Raw genomic sequence first — 16,023 nt, forward strand, 5'->3', positions numbered from 1 at the left:
TAATCAGTATTTAACTTTATTATTATTTCGGTCACAACGACGTATTATTAATATTAATGACTAAATAATAAAATAATGTAATTTAAGCTATAAATTAATTTCATTATAAAATGATGGGGAATTCCCACTCTTATGTTGTTGTTTTGGTTGAATTGAGGACGAGGATTAGATACAATAAACTCGGACTAAACTTACGATATTAAGCGACTGTTACGTCATAGTCAACAAAAAAAAAACAACTATAATACGAATAGCTATTATTTTTTATTTTTCTCGTTCGTTTTTTTTTAAACAGCGAAGAGGGGTCACAGAGAAAAGAGCGCGTGATGGATATAAAAGTCAGTATATCTGCCCTAGAGGGTTATTCTGTTAGAATAGTTTTAATGAAGAGCATTATTTTTAAGACGCGTTTTCATTTGTTTCTCTATTCGCACTCAACTGGATAAACGATACTATCTCTGTTGCACTTGTACATTAAATAGGAACTTTGTCCAAGCTTTTCTCGTAAACAAATGGAAGTTATCAAAAAATTCAAGTGCACTTCGCTAGTTCATAGAGTAAAGCATCGGGTCTGTGTCTTTATTTTGCGTTTAGAGCTTTTATTTCAGAGAAAAGCTGGGACAAAATTATCTGAAAACCGTTCTTAAGTCGAAAGTGAAATATTGTGATTTTGGTCAGAATGACTTACTATTACAAGTATGAATAATTATTTATTAATATTATGAATGATTTGATCCTCGAACTGAATGATTTATTATCAGATTTTATTTTATTAAATTGAAATAATTTTTAGTATAGTAAATATAACTATGATTTTTTACAGAATTTTGACAACAGTATTTGTTGTTGCGAGTATTAGTGTTTTTTTTTCTTTTTTTCTGATCATCACTTCAGCTGCAGTTATCACCGAAATACAAAATAGTGGTAAGTATTGAATTGATAATTATTTTAATACTTTTGAAAAATTCTAATTTTATTCTGTATTTGGGAAACTTGAGCAAAATGAGACACCATCATGTAGGAAAAAAAAATTTCCTTTGTACCAAAAATGATGTGTCATTTGACTTTAGTCTCCCTTATGTAAAAATATCAATTTTTTTTAGAAGTAATAAAGAACTGTCTGGATAAAGATTGTAATGAAGTTTATTTAGAACTCAGTAAGTACCATAATTATTTTATGCAAAAAGACTAAAATTATTAAAAATTAGAAAAAAAAAAACAATTGCGGTAAAATTTATCATTAATCACCATCTTACAGCTAAAAAAATTAATACGTCGCTAGACAAAAATATAAATCCTTGTGACAACATCCAACAATTTGTTTGCGGTCAATCTAGACTTGAGAGCTTTTCAGAAAAAACTAAAGTGAACTATGATATCATGAACAAACATTTTGAAAATTTGGTGACGCAATCAGGTGACTTCGCCGACTTCAGACCCTTTAAACTTATTCACGATATTTACAGAACATGCATGAGCAACGGTCAGTAAAATTGACTATAAAAATCACTTCTTATTCAAAGAATTAATTGTCATTGAACACTATTTAGAAAAAACTGGACAGCAGTCTTTGGATCTTCTGCGTGATGTTATTAAAAAACTCGGCAGCTGGCCTCTTTTGGAAGGAGACAATTGGAAGGAATCGGATTTCGATTGGATCGACTTCTCGATAAAAACCCAAAACATCGGATTAGCATCATTCCATTTCTTAGATTTCACGAGGTTTCAGAATAAACATGATGGTGAGCCAACAGTCGGCTTGCTACTCTACGTACGAGAAATTTCCAATTGAATTCTTTATCAATCTTTCTAACAAAACTGTTAATTAAGAAGATCTAATATTTCTTATCCACAGGTTACTTCTGGTGAATTTTCGAGATCCGCTCTGTCGAATTCTGTAATCGCTGCTTACAAAAATTATATTGCTAAAATCTCTGAATTGCTAGGAAACACCCAAACATCGAAAGAAGAAATTGATGAAATGGTTACATTCGAATGTAACATTTCTAAAGTATATACTTGACATTATTTGTAGGGGTGTGTAAATAATATTTAATTCAAATCGAATAAGAAAATTTAGATTTTCAGTTAATTCAAAAATTTCAAAGTAATTCGAAAACTTGCGAATTATTGGAATCATTGCAATAATTCGAAAGCTTATTCATACATCCCTTATTATTCAATAACTTTAAATAATTTTTATTAATTTATTCGATTCTTTCCGGGTTTAGCTGAACAAAGATCAAAGATATAACAATACAGAAGTATCACTCGATGAACTTATCAAACAATTTCCATCAACGAACTGGCGAAAATTCTTTGAAAATATTCGAGTGTGTAACAATGAAACTCCAACGAATCTTTCCAAATCAAGTGTCATTAAACTTCCAGCCCTTTCTGACTTTTTTAAGCTCATGGAAAAAACTCCGAAACGCGTCCAAGCAAATTACGCAGTATGGAAAATAATACAAGAAACGATTCTTTATTTGACAGAGGAATATCGTGATCTACATCGCGAATACTGTTTGACTCAGAAGTGCATGGTCGAGAGGCGCGAGACCTCTTGCTTAAGCGTTATCGGAAATTATCTACACCCAGCACTAAAGTTATTGTTTGCTAAAAATTTCTACAAAAATGGCATCGATACGATTATTGCAGAAATGGCAGAAAATATAAAAGAGCAATTGGTGGATTTGATAAACGAGTCGACTTGGATGGACAAAAAAACTAAAAATCAGAGAATCGAGATACTTGGAAATATGTCATTCGTAATTGGTTTTAAAGACAAGAATAATACCGATGATGAATTTCTTAAATATTACGAAAATTTAGAAATAGACACGAATAATTATCTCCAGACGCTAATAAATTTGGAATTGTTCGATCAAAAATTCGATACGTATAGAAATTTAATTAAAATAAATTCTCACGATGTCGTTACATCTAATTATGTATACAAGGATAAAGGAGTAATCTGTAATTTTTTGTCTTTATTAATATTTTTACTTTCTCCGGTCACAAAGTATCAATAAGACCCCAGCGTTTTTGATCAGCAATCCATTTTTATCATATCATTTATTTTTAAGTAACAAAAAAAAAAATAATGGGAAATATGACTTTTTTAATACAAATAATTAGAACTTTGTTAATTTTCAATATTTTGAACCAAATCTCGTAGCAAATTATTCGGGAATAATTGTACTTTGAATGATGAAAAATGGATTTGAATTGATGGAAAATTTTAAATGTCCTATAAGTTGATATAAATTAATAAATAGAGATCAAAACTTTTAGTAACAAAAGTGTGGTTAGATTTTTGAAAATATACAAGTAATTATTGAGTTATCGAAGAAGATGCAAGAGATCTTTTCTGTAGGATTTTAAATTTTCTACAAAAAAGGTATCCTGTATTTTTCTGCAAACTTAATAGCTATTGAGGTATTTCCAGTTTAAAGTAGCCTAGGGTTTTTCGGGCGCCATGTAACCGTTCAGGAATAGTATGATCGATTGGTTAATAATTAATGAAAATTTTCTTTATAGATGTGCCAATGTCAATGCTTCAAGAACCATTCTTCAGTGTTCATTATCCAATGTATATAAATTACGGTTACACTGGCAAAGCCATTGCAGATAAAATGGCCGAAATGATTGTTTTCAAGGGAGAAAGATTAATTGAAAACGTGGATTGGATTCATCATGAAAAAGTTTCTTGTTTTCAGAGACAAATGTATAACTTTATCTCTGATATTAACGTAGGACGTCCGGTAGATACATCTATTTACTTATAAAATACATCAATCTATAAATAAATTTTTAAATTATAAACTATAAATTGAAATTTTATCATTTTCAGATGGAAGAATTGTTTTACGCTGGTAAACAAATCAGCGAACATATCGCTCACAAAGCAACATATCGAGCCTACCAAAAATGGCTCACCAAAAATGGAATTGAATCTTCGTTACCGGAATTACCCTTTTCAAATAATCAGTTGTTCTGGATTAATTCAATTCGTAATTCCTGTGATTCTTTTCCAAAAGAACCAATAGTTATCGATAATAAGTATTCGATTTTCGACTTTTATAAAATGAGACTTGTGACAAATTTCCCAGAATTTTATAAAGATTTCAATTGTCCAACTGATGGTTCATTTCTTAAAAATTATGGACCAGCGTGCAGTTTCTAATAAGTTTTATACTAATTATTGTACACTGATAGAAATTTTATATTGACTCAAGAAATATTTTCTTGAGCCAAGAATTTATTTTTGAAGAAAACCAATTGTCTTCCTTCAAGAAATTCTAAGTTAGTTACCTAACAAGATTTACTATACCGACAGTTGAATTTAGTTCACGTCCGACGTGATGTGACCCCTGATAGCCTGTTACCAAGTTTCTGAGCAACTTGTAGTTAATTTGTCGGCAACAGTAACACGAGCTGAAAATTGTCGACAAGTTTCTAGGAAAGTTGCCGTCATCTTAAGGAAATGCCTATTTTTGAGGCCAACCTTGGCGACAGGTTGTGGCAATAGGTTGTCGACAAGTTGCGGCCAACTTGGCTACCCTGATTAAGAAAAATGATTTACTCCATGCTAAACAGAAAAAAAGAATTTCTTGGCACAAGAAAAATTTTGCATTATGAATTGAAGACAAAAATTTTTTCTTGGCTCAAGAATTTTTTTTTCGCCTTAAAATTTTTTTTCTTGTTTCAAAAAAATTTTTTCTCACCCCAAGAAAATTTTTGTTTTCACTTTGTAATACGAAAAATTTCTTGGGTCAAGTAAAAATTTTCTTAGGATAAGAAAAAATTTTTTGCGCCAAGAAATCGTTTTTTTCTGTGTAAGTGTATATCTATATATTAGTTGGTTTAAATTGTTTTAAATCATTTCAAATCGTTTTGAATCATTTCAAATGATTTTTTTAAATCAGGGTATCAAGGGAATTATATCTTTATTGCAAAATGAAACTTATGTATTTTTAAGAAGTTAGTCATTCCTACTATTTGATTTTTTCATATTTTTAACTAGATATTTGATCAAATATAACATTTTACTGTAGACGTGTGGGTGTTATATTAATTTAAACTTTTTTATTTTGATTTCTACTTCCTTTACTGTAATATATAAGCTATTGAATGTATAATTAACAAATTATCTAACTAATTAATAGTCAGAAAAAATATTATTTGAGTACTCTAGAAAAAAATATCATCCATATACTATAGATATGAAATTGATTTTTAGATGAGAAAAAAATTTTTAAACTATTTTTTTTTCGCATAAATGGGGGATTTTCTGATATGGAGGACAATTTGCTAAGTAGAACGTCGATATTTTGTTATTGAGCAATTTACTATAAAATTTTTTTTGCATTTGTTTCGTTGGCTACATTTTCGTTCGGATCTCTCCTAGGGACCCAAATTCACGTGTCTATTTCACGCGCTTTTTAAATTATTTATTATGTAACTTGCAAAGTCTACTATAGGGTAAAGTATCAAATTTATAGCTTCCTTATATATTTAATTCATAAAAAGACTTTACGACAAATAATTAAAATTTTTTTTTTTTATAATTAGTTGCATTTATTAGTGAATTAGTTATTTTAAATTCGTTAAATTTTATTTAAGACGCGTTTTCATTTTTGTCTCTATTCGCACTCAAGTGGATGAACGGTACTATCTTTGTTGCACTTGTACAGTAAACGGGAACTTTGTTCAAGTTTTCCTCGTAAACAAATAGAAGTTATCAAAAAATTGAAGTGCACTTCGCGAGTTCATAGAGTAAAGTATCGAGTTTGCACGGAGAAACAAATTACATACTTTTTACTAAATTTAAAAAAAAAAATATTACAATCCGAGAAGTAATCTCGAAACGTCATAAAAAAATCAAAACTTTAACAAAACTCAAAGTAAAAATTACAACATATTATTTAGAATAATAATTTCTATTCCCGGTTCAAAAAATTAGATCTGTTTTAAAATAAATGATAAATTCAAATATTTTTTCTTTAATTTAAGTTTATAAATCATATTGATTTTATACAGGAATTCAATCTGTTTTTGCCAGTACTATTCCTTATCTAGGCCAATATCAGATTTATCTTCGTGTAATGTTTAGTCTGTTTTAAATCGCTTTTAAACTAAAAACAGACTTTTTTGTTATAATTATTGGTCTACATTCAATTGTTTTTAAGGACAAAAACAGACTTTATATACTATAATTTTTAGTCTGTTTTTGATTGCTTTTAGATCAATAACAGGACTTTTGACCAATATGATAATAATAATAATAATCTTGATTTATAAATTTATTTAAATTTTCTTGATATTTGAAACATGCTATTAATGCGCTCCCGTAATAAGATGTCACAATAATTTTGATGGTTTCTAATGCCAAAATATTTTTCGTTTTTATCCAGTAAATAAGAAAAATTTCTGGACATTTTAAGAGTTATTTTATCACTCTTATTCAATACTAAAAATATTCAGCCAAGACAACTAAAAAATAAAGCTCTCTAACTTTCATTAACTGCCGACATTTTTGAACAAAAGACACTAAATAAATAGTAAACAAAACATGATCAATTCTGTAACTTCACATATTTTCTATAAATATTTATGAAGTTACTTATGAATTTATTCTATATTTAATTCAATTTTAACGTTTATAGTTGTTTATTAAATATTTCAAGTTTTTGATATGGTAGTTTATGCTGGAAAGTGTTTGGTAAATTATGTTTTCCTATACTCATAATATTTTTAGTTAAGTTATTATAGTCTTAAGTTGTTGCTCATAGAAATCATTTGCTAGCTTATAAATATAATCTTTACTATAAGATATTTCCGCAGTCTCATGCATTTTCAAGATTTTCGTATATCTATCAGCTGACGAGATTAGCTTAAGGCACTTATTTTGGTATCCTTGAAGGAGCATCATGTTGGTTGCGGACGTTCCACACCACACGAGCTACATACGTTAAGATTGGTCTTTATGTCATTGTTTAGATTATTTTTTTGTTTTTGATTGATATTTTTGATCCCTTGACCATCAAAAGGTATATTTTCTTCTGTACGTTGAAGGCTTTTTTGATGGATTGTTTGATGTGGTTGTTGTATAGCAGTTTAGGATCCAAGTGGACACCTAGATATTCAACTGCATTGACCCGGGTTATGCTATGATTATAAACTTTTATTGGTTGGATGATTTTTATGTCTTTGGTTTTTTTGGCGAAAACTATTACTTGCGTCTTTGTTGCATTTAGTGAGATTTTCCATTTAGAATAAAATTTTTCAAGTATGTTTAAATGTATTTGTATTTGTATTTGCTTTGCTGCGCTTATTGCATTAAAAGAGTGTACATAGATAGCTGTATCATCCGCAAGAAGAGTTGTGCTTGTTTTTGAGAAAGTAGAAATATCATTGAAATAGACGAGACGAGAACCATTGCGTTCAGCATAATATGGTCATTGGCAATTTTTACTCCTAGTAATGTACTATTTAATATCATATTTACATGAATAAATATTGCCTTGAATACTTAATAATTCGATTCATTATATAAATCATCAAAATTTAAAAATTATCACGAAATATGACAATATTCAACTACACTTTTATGAGAGTTTTAATTATCTCTTTTTATTCTTTATTGCTCAATATACATTTTATGGTTTTTTTTTTTTTTTACATAATTATAAATATACGGAAACAATGAACTATATAAATTGAGAGCGACAAGTAATATAATGATAAAGTGATCAGTAAATACTATTATGCTAAATAGCAACTTTTCATTTATGACTAAATCGTGAATAATTATAGGATAAGTACGAAAATTTATTGTCTATGCAAAAAAAAATTACTATTTGAACTTTAAAGACCGTAACTGATACTTAAAACCTTGACAACACGTATTATAAAATTTATTATTTGGAATATGAAAATTCCCCATATTGATAACCGGGTTTTGAGCTATCATTCCAAACACTAATTTTTAGAGTTTATTTTTTTCCATGTACAAAATACGTTATAGAAAATATTGCAATACATATTTTAAGAATACGAAGGTAATATAAAGAAGAGAGATAATATAATATAAATATTATTTATTTAGCTTCCCCTGATTAAGAAAAATTATTTGAAATGTTTCAAAACAATTTGTGAACAATTTGAGTCGACTAATATATAAATATACAGCATGGATTAAATCATTTTTCTTAATCAGGGTCTAAAATTAGAAGATTTAACTTCATTTAAGCCAGGGCCTATAGACTAATAATAAGAAAATCAGGTATAAAAAATCAGTTTTTAATCAAGTTTAATTTTTTGAGAGAAATAGAAATAAATAGGCAATATTCAAAACAAAAAAAAAGTATAATTGCTTATACAGAGTTTGAAATGATTTTCATCGATAAACGTCTAAGGAATTTTGATCTGAATCTTCAACAACGTAAAAGGTTCTCAGGTTTGTGGTAACTTCGTTACTTTGCAACAACTAGGAATATCTCAATTTTTGCGTAAAGTCCTAATTTCTATTAACTATCGAGCGATTCTGCGGCTTTGTAATGCGCGAGAGTAAATATTTCGTGGTTAACACATGGTTACGTTGGAACCACTCTGTAAACCCTTCAATTTTTTTTTTTGTCAAATTTTATTTTTTCTTGATCTAAAAAAGATTTAAAAATATTGATTTGAAGTTCTACAATGCGCGAAAATCAATACTTTATGGTCTCTTATGACTACTAAGTAACTTTTCTATAAATCGTTTAACTTTTTTGTTCATTCCCATTTCGTTTTAATTCTCTAGTGATTCGTAGTTTTGGTTAAACAAAAAAGTTTTGTTAGATTAGAATAATTAGGTATAGGTTATACAAAGTTTCGTCAGATGAGCCTCAAACAAAGCTGCTGGTGTATTCTCTAGATAATTGCCAACAAGATATAAGTGGTCAGAAGTTAAAAAACTTTGGAATGAAACAATTAATTTAGAGAATCACGTCAATAACTATGTTTTGATTCTCTACGCGGAGAGAAAATTATGGTAACTTTTCCTAGTAGGTTTATGGAATATCAACTCAGAACGCTACACTGAAAAAAAAATACTGTTTTCAAATATCTGCGTGTGAATCCTACCGAAAAAATTATTCGTTTAATCTTAGTAATAATGTCCGCCAACCAAGAATATTTTTTTAAAATATAAATATATTTTTTTTAAATATAAATATTACTTGGTTGGAGTATATTTTTACTATGATTAAACAAATATTTACTCGGGAAGATTCAAACACGCAGATACTTGAAAACAGTATTTTTTTTTTTCAATGAATGTTAACCTGATAATTTATATCAGCTGATTTATCAAATTTGATTAAATATTCGATTATCATTTACATTGAATAATTTGTATTATTTTTTAGGAAATACACAAATAAATTTTATAAATAGTATATTTACTATGGCATAAAATATAGGGAAAGGTAAATAGAATAATAAAAATAAAATCTGTAGTAAATTTTGATTGAATGCCACTTTTATTATATTTATTTTCCTAAGCGTATTGATATAAAATAGATAACAAAATTTTCAATGATTGATACTCGGCTTGAATGTTGTATATTGCGGTGGTTTTTCCTTCTTGTTATGTGGCTTCAACGTGGCTAGGCGTTCTGGCTTGAGAAACAGCTGCTCCGCCTGCACATTTATCGTTAACTACTATCTTAGAGTCATCATCATTTATTTTTTTTTCTACTATCTTACATATATTTCATCATTTTCTTTTTATTTTATTTCAATTTTATATTACACTATTTCTTAAAATTTTAACAGGCTACTACACATTCTACTAATATTAAGGTAGTAGGATTATTACGAGTGATTATTAAATTTAAAAAAATAAATTCAAATTAAACAAACCAATTTTCAAAATTCTTATTTCAATATTCAAAACTGTGAAATTTTGCAATTCCATTTAATTTGGGTAAAAACATTTTCTTTTTTTTTTATTTACATGTTTACGAATTGGTGAGAAAAGTTAGTGCATGGAGAAAAAAATTTAGTAAAAATTATTGTGCGGTTAAACCAGAAATATTTAGAAAATAGAGCAATTTATACTAGTAGCATAAGTGAAAATTACTAAATTCTGGTAACTGTTACTTCTAATGTCAATTTTTTTATGATTCAGTAGTTTTTATTTGTATTAGAAAAAAAAAATTATTGTATTTTCTGATTGTTCCTAGTTTGCTTGAATTAAACGCTTCGGAAATGGAATGTATTGAAAAAGATTCACGGAAAAAAGAAAACAAGAATAATTTACTTATGTCGAGTATTTAATAAATTTTCAAATAGTAACGCAGCGCTTCGCAAACGAAACTGTAAAAATTACAGTTTAGCGCTACGCAGTAAGTTTTACATTTGAAATGTGAAGTATTGCAGTCTCATAATGTATTAAAGTTACTATCTTATATTAGAATGTAATTTTTCGTACATTTCTTTAAAGTATTTTAAAGTTCAGCACAATTATAAATTTTATTTTTTTCTCTAATAACTAATACAGATAAGATGTCTTTTAAAAAGATAAGACAAATTTTTTTTATCTCAAAGTCACCTTTTTTTTGTATAAATAAGACATGCGAATGTTGGTTCTAGGAGACAAAATTTTTTTTTTGTTTTTCCTGTCTTAAGAAAGACATGTCAGTTAAAAAATCGTTTAGATGACTTATTTTACCACTATTTGTAATGTCATTTTTGTCATCACTTGTGTCAAGTCTTTTAAGTAGATATTTTTTCGGTGACATAAATTTCTGATCGTTTTGTCAACATGTTGGTGCATTATCAATATGTCAAAAAAACAGCCTAAAAACTAATAACATAGATGTCACAAAGGCAAGTGTGCTACTTGGGTATAAACATATAAAATTATAAATTTTTTTTTCTCAAGTTTTAAATTTTGAAATCAAATTCTGCTTCAAAATTAATTTATGAATTCTAATTTGAAGCCTAAAATACTTCAAACTTCTGAATTTTTTTTTTTTTTTTAATCTAGAGTAATTTTTACTTCATTTTTATTTTCCATGCCAATACATTTTTATATTTATCAATAAAAATTCATTAAAATAAAAAAAAAACTGTAATAAGGTAAGAGATCCAGTACCTAATCAGGGAACTAGTGCCCGATCACTCATGTGTTTGTAAATCTGTAATTATACTCAATTTCACTAAATACAGATATACAAATACATGAAGTGATCGAGTACTAATTCCCTGATCGGGTACTAAGTCTTTTACGTTAGTATTAAAAAAGAATACAAATACATTAAAAGATTTTCAAAAATTTATCTTGGTTTGTTTAACATTTATTTTCTAAAGGATTAAACTAAATGTAGCGAAGGGTAATGCACATTCAGAAGTAATTATTCAAACCAAACAATAATATTTAAAGAAGTTTGTGATGTGGTAGGGATTCAAAATTATTGATAACATTTAGGAATTTGGCTCAAGGATTTTTCTAGGATTTTATATGAAAGGTCAAAGAATTATAAACAATTATAATTTCACATAAGTACTTCAATCTTATTTTTAAAACCCACCCACATTTTTTATTTTATTCAGTGTGTGCATATATTTAATTTTAAATTAATACATAGAATTTTTTTTTCTTTTTTTTTTTTTTATGAACACAATAATGGCTTGAAGCCTGTCAAGTGATCTATACTCATTTAATAACTTATTTATGTATTTATTAAATGTGCCAAACATATATGATCGTTAAATTTATTAATATAAAATGAAATCTTAATAAATTAATAATTATATAATTATTTATATAAGATTTTTAAATTTATATAAGTTGTACTTATAAGAGTTTAAAAAAAATTTTAGCACCGTTATAGTACAGATTACAAATCTCTTTAAGTTACTGTAATTTTATATAATTTACAAAAAAATAAATAAATTTTTTTTTTTTATTAGCCAACTCATTAAGTAACTGCTCAAAATACAAAGCTTGAAAATGTTCCCGCAAATATATCATTTAAACTTATTATTTATCACTCTTCACGATTAATTTATATTTATATTTATATTTATATATTTATATTTATAATATATGTAATTTTAATTTTTATTCATTTATTTTTAATTTGATTATTTATTACATTGTAATAATTAGTCATTGAGGAATCACACTTATTCGGTGAGCGTCACAGGCAGGCTTGAGCTTTCATTCCCTTAAATAACAATACAATTATATAGCTTCTGAGTTTGGCATTCTTATTGTATTTCGGGGCTACCCCATCTAGGTCCTGTAACGAGGTCGCGAAACATTCCGGATTGAATTAGAATCGGTCAGTCTTTCGGTCTTGAGCCCAGTTCCACGCTGTAACCAAAAAATACCTACTTCCAGGTATCGCGCCAAAAAATTTTCCATTTTCACATTTTAATCCCATCCCTACTTTTTATCATATTTTAATAAAACCCATAGTCATCAATTTAATATTCACAAAATCTTTAAAGAAATAAAAAATTGCACATCTCAAACGCTCATGTGATATTAAAAATTTTTAAAATTACTACGATGATTATTCAATGTAAAATTATCATAATTTTGTAATAAATTGACGTCACATCTCACAATTCCGCGCTTAAATGTCTACGGACAAAATATCCGCGTGACAATATCTATAGATAAAATATCAATATTTACTAGATAAATTAAAAAAAATAAATAATTATATTTTAATGTAATTTTGGAATGTACATTTTCCAATGTCGATAAAAAATTACTGCGCCACAACCAATTTCCTCATTTCTAACGAGATTTTAAAGAGTTCAAATAAAGCTTTAAGAAAAAAAAATACCATCATGATATTTTGCCAAAAAATTATATTTATTTGGGACTTTGAAAATTTAAAAAATTGGGAATTTGATCAATGAAAAAGTCAAATAAAAATCCATGAAATATTGATTTTCAAGAATATATTTCGGTTTCTGTCATGAAAAATTAAAAAAAAAAGAGAAATTTCATAGATATAAAATCCGATCCGCTGATTCTCTTCACACATAACATTATTTTCTTTAGTTACTTTGTCTGCAGATACTTCATGTTGTTTATATTTTGTGCATAGATATTTTATCCGTAGATATTTTGTCTATGGATAATTTGTCCATAGATATTTACAATTTTAGATATTTTTTCGTAGATATTTTGTTAGGAATTATAAAATTAATTATTGATAGACTTAAATATCTTATTTGAAATCTGTATGTTTGTTATATGTCTCATTAACTTTCAAAAAATTGACCGTTTTCATTTTCTTATAAATCACGATATTTTATTCAAAGACTGCAACGTCAAAACTGTCACTTATCTTCTGTAAGAAATAGAGTTAAAAAAATGAATGGTGAGAAATCAGATCACGGTTTTAATACAATACACCGACGGCTAGATCTTTATGTTTGTTATGAAAGAACGAAAAGGATTAAAATAGTGATATTCAATGAGGTTCTCTTCCATAAAATTTTGGATTTATTACAAGAAATTAAGTCAATTTCTCGCGTCTTTCTTTAGTAATCTTGCTAGCGTATAAACGTTTATACAAAAAAATGTGATACTGGCGTACGAATAATCAACTTTTTGATGTGACCGTTGTAATTAATTGACTTAAAATATCATTAAACTTATTCCTTAGTCTTGAGGTTGTAATACGATTTAAATTTATGATATAATACATAAACACGAATTAATTGTCGACAAAAAAGTCAGGAATCACTAATCATTTAGATGCGATTGTAGAGCACCCGTAGTGCGTTTGCGCTTGAGATGTGTACAAAAATATTATTTATTGAAGTTAAGTTGGCGTAGGGTAGGTCCAGGTATGGAGAGGGATTATCTTGCTAGCATGCTTGGAAATCTACTTAAATTGGTGCATAAATTGATTCTAATTGGATTTTCAGAAATAATTTTAGCCTCTTTCTTTAGATAAAATTTAAATTATTTATTAAATTCATCATTACTAATAAATCGATATTAATTAAATTTAATTGTTTTAAGAAGAAAGAGGCTAATTTAAGTGATGTCGAAGCGCTAACAAGACAATTAACAAAAAATAACTACATCTATATAGGGCAGGGGTAAAAAAAAATTAAACCATGAATTCTCCACCGTGGACGTAAATCCTCTACTACCAACTTTATTATTTAAATCTGACCTGAAGTGTATACTGAGGTCCATGAAGTTGTTGGCTGTGGTGATGATGCCTCTGATAATGTGGCTCGTGTAATGGTTCATGTCGATTTAGTTGATAACAGTCTTGTTGATATTGTTGAGTTGGTACTGGTTTCAGTACATGATTCTGACGTTTCTCTGATGTAAATTGTTCTCTCGCTCGTTCCATTGGTTCTACACTCAGTCTTGGATCTTCTATCATTGCATTTGACGCTTTTGTACTGCAATATATTGCATACAGAGAGATTGGTACATTAATTGTAGTTGATGGGTCGATTCAAAACGAATTGGTAACTTTAAATTTAAATTTAATTATGTTTAGTTATGAAATGAATACTACACAGAAAGAAATTTACAGTAACAGTTATAATATATTATGGAAATGGTTCCCATATAGCAACAGGTTTTTTTTAAAATATCGATTATAGAAATGGCGCCCATAAAAATTATAGTAATGATTTCGATTTACATGTCTTTCATTCCTATATGATATCGGAATAGTTTCTATAAAATTATGCAATGATTTCTTTGTTAACTATATACTATAGTGAGTGTTGCCACTTATTATAGTAATGATTCCCATAATTTATGGGAAAAGTTTCCATAATATTATGGTAAAATTACTATAACATTTAGAAATTTCCGTATAAAAAAAAAAGTCGAAAAAGATCAGCATGTCGAACTTCAATTAATAAAAATACAACTATAAAGAAATATAAAAAACAATTCGTAGAAAATGAGGACGTGTCACATTGCAAAAAAGTCTATAGAAAATCATTTGGTTGCCATACGATCATAGTAATCGTTATCGCACTACTGTGAAAATCACTACTATAGCATTACAGTAGTAATTTCCATAATGTATAATTCAATAACCAAACGATATAGTAATTATTACCACAATTATACATGGAAAGAAGTTTTTGATAAAAATTACTCTGCAATTTCGAGTAATCCTGGGCCATTCCAAAAAATTAGTATTTTTTATTCTAACTTTTAATATTTTTATACCCCCCCCCCCCCCAAAATCTTAAAAAAAAATAATTTTTTTGTTTTTTGGAAAAAAAAAAGTTTATGCATAAATATACTATTTCCGTACTTTTGTAATTTCATAGACTTGGAATTTACTTAAAAAAAATGTTATTCGCTGATATAACCGGTTTTTCTCTCTCTACCCTGATACTGTTATTGTTTAAAAGAATTATTGTTAATTTTATTTAATATTATTGTTAAATTGTTTTAAATAAATAATAACTGTTTTAATTTCAAAAACTGTGCTTTCAATTTTTTATTTCATTTTTCGTTAAATTTTTGGCTTTCATGGAATAATTCTCATAAATCAAGTTTTTTAGGTGGTCCATTGTGCTCCAGATATTGCAGATTAGCTTAAAACATCAGCGGTATCATAATTTGGCCGAAAATAAAAAAAAAATTTTTGACCAAATTTTTAAGGGGGGCCGTCGTGCCCCAGGGGAGCCGTCGTGCCCCAGGGGAGCCGTCGTGCCCCACCCTCCCCTATGTAATTAAATATAATTTTTGAGAATAAAATCTATTCAATATTAAGTATTTGCAGTTAAATAGCTTTACCAATTCAATTTATAGCTGCTACGCAAGCAATTCAAGAAAGTATTTGAATTATTAATTTTCTTTGGACTAATCGCCTTAGCGAGAAACGTTAAAAAAATATTATGCAAATTATAAAATTATTATTTCATCAAATAATTATAAAAGCTCAGAAATTTATTTTCAAGTTATTCTTGTGATCTAAATTTATGACCAAATTAATATATTTTAAATCCACAATAAAT

General features: G+C 27.6%; 2 protein-coding genes across 4 annotated transcripts in view; one reads left to right on the plus strand and one right to left on the minus strand.

Annotated features, from left to right (window-relative positions):
* The first annotated feature begins 413 nt into the window (after positions 1-413).
* Positions 414-4,815, plus strand: LOC103572229 (neprilysin-2-like). Its single transcript, XM_008550721.3, has 9 exons — positions 414-696; positions 824-924; positions 1,104-1,157; positions 1,259-1,483; positions 1,551-1,771; positions 1,856-2,011; positions 2,232-2,976; positions 3,541-3,764; positions 3,854-4,815. Exons 1-9 carry the CDS (start codon positions 680-682, stop codon positions 4,184-4,186), a joined length of 2,076 nt encoding a protein of 691 aa, XP_008548943.1. The 5' UTR covers positions 414-679; the 3' UTR covers positions 4,187-4,815.
* A 7,171-nt stretch (positions 4,816-11,986) lies between these two features.
* Positions 11,987-16,023, minus strand: part of LOC103572228 (kin of IRRE-like protein 2) — a 139,373-nt gene continuing 135,336 nt past the window's right edge. For all 3 annotated transcript variants that reach the window (XM_053740684.1, XM_008550720.2, XM_053740683.1), the window contains 2 exons: positions 14,199-14,436; positions 11,987-12,367 (listed from right to left, as the gene is read on the minus strand). In XM_053740684.1, coding sequence (XP_053596659.1) covers positions 12,287-12,367; positions 14,199-14,436 — 319 coding nt within the window. In that variant the 3' untranslated portion in view covers positions 11,987-12,286. The remainder of the gene's footprint in view (positions 12,368-14,198; positions 14,437-16,023) is intronic.

The sequence above is a fragment of the Microplitis demolitor genome, chromosome 7 (genome assembly GCF_026212275.2).
Source record: "Microplitis demolitor isolate Queensland-Clemson2020A chromosome 7, iyMicDemo2.1a, whole genome shotgun sequence".
In the NCBI taxonomy this organism is placed as follows: domain Eukaryota; kingdom Metazoa; phylum Arthropoda; class Insecta; order Hymenoptera; family Braconidae; genus Microplitis; species Microplitis demolitor.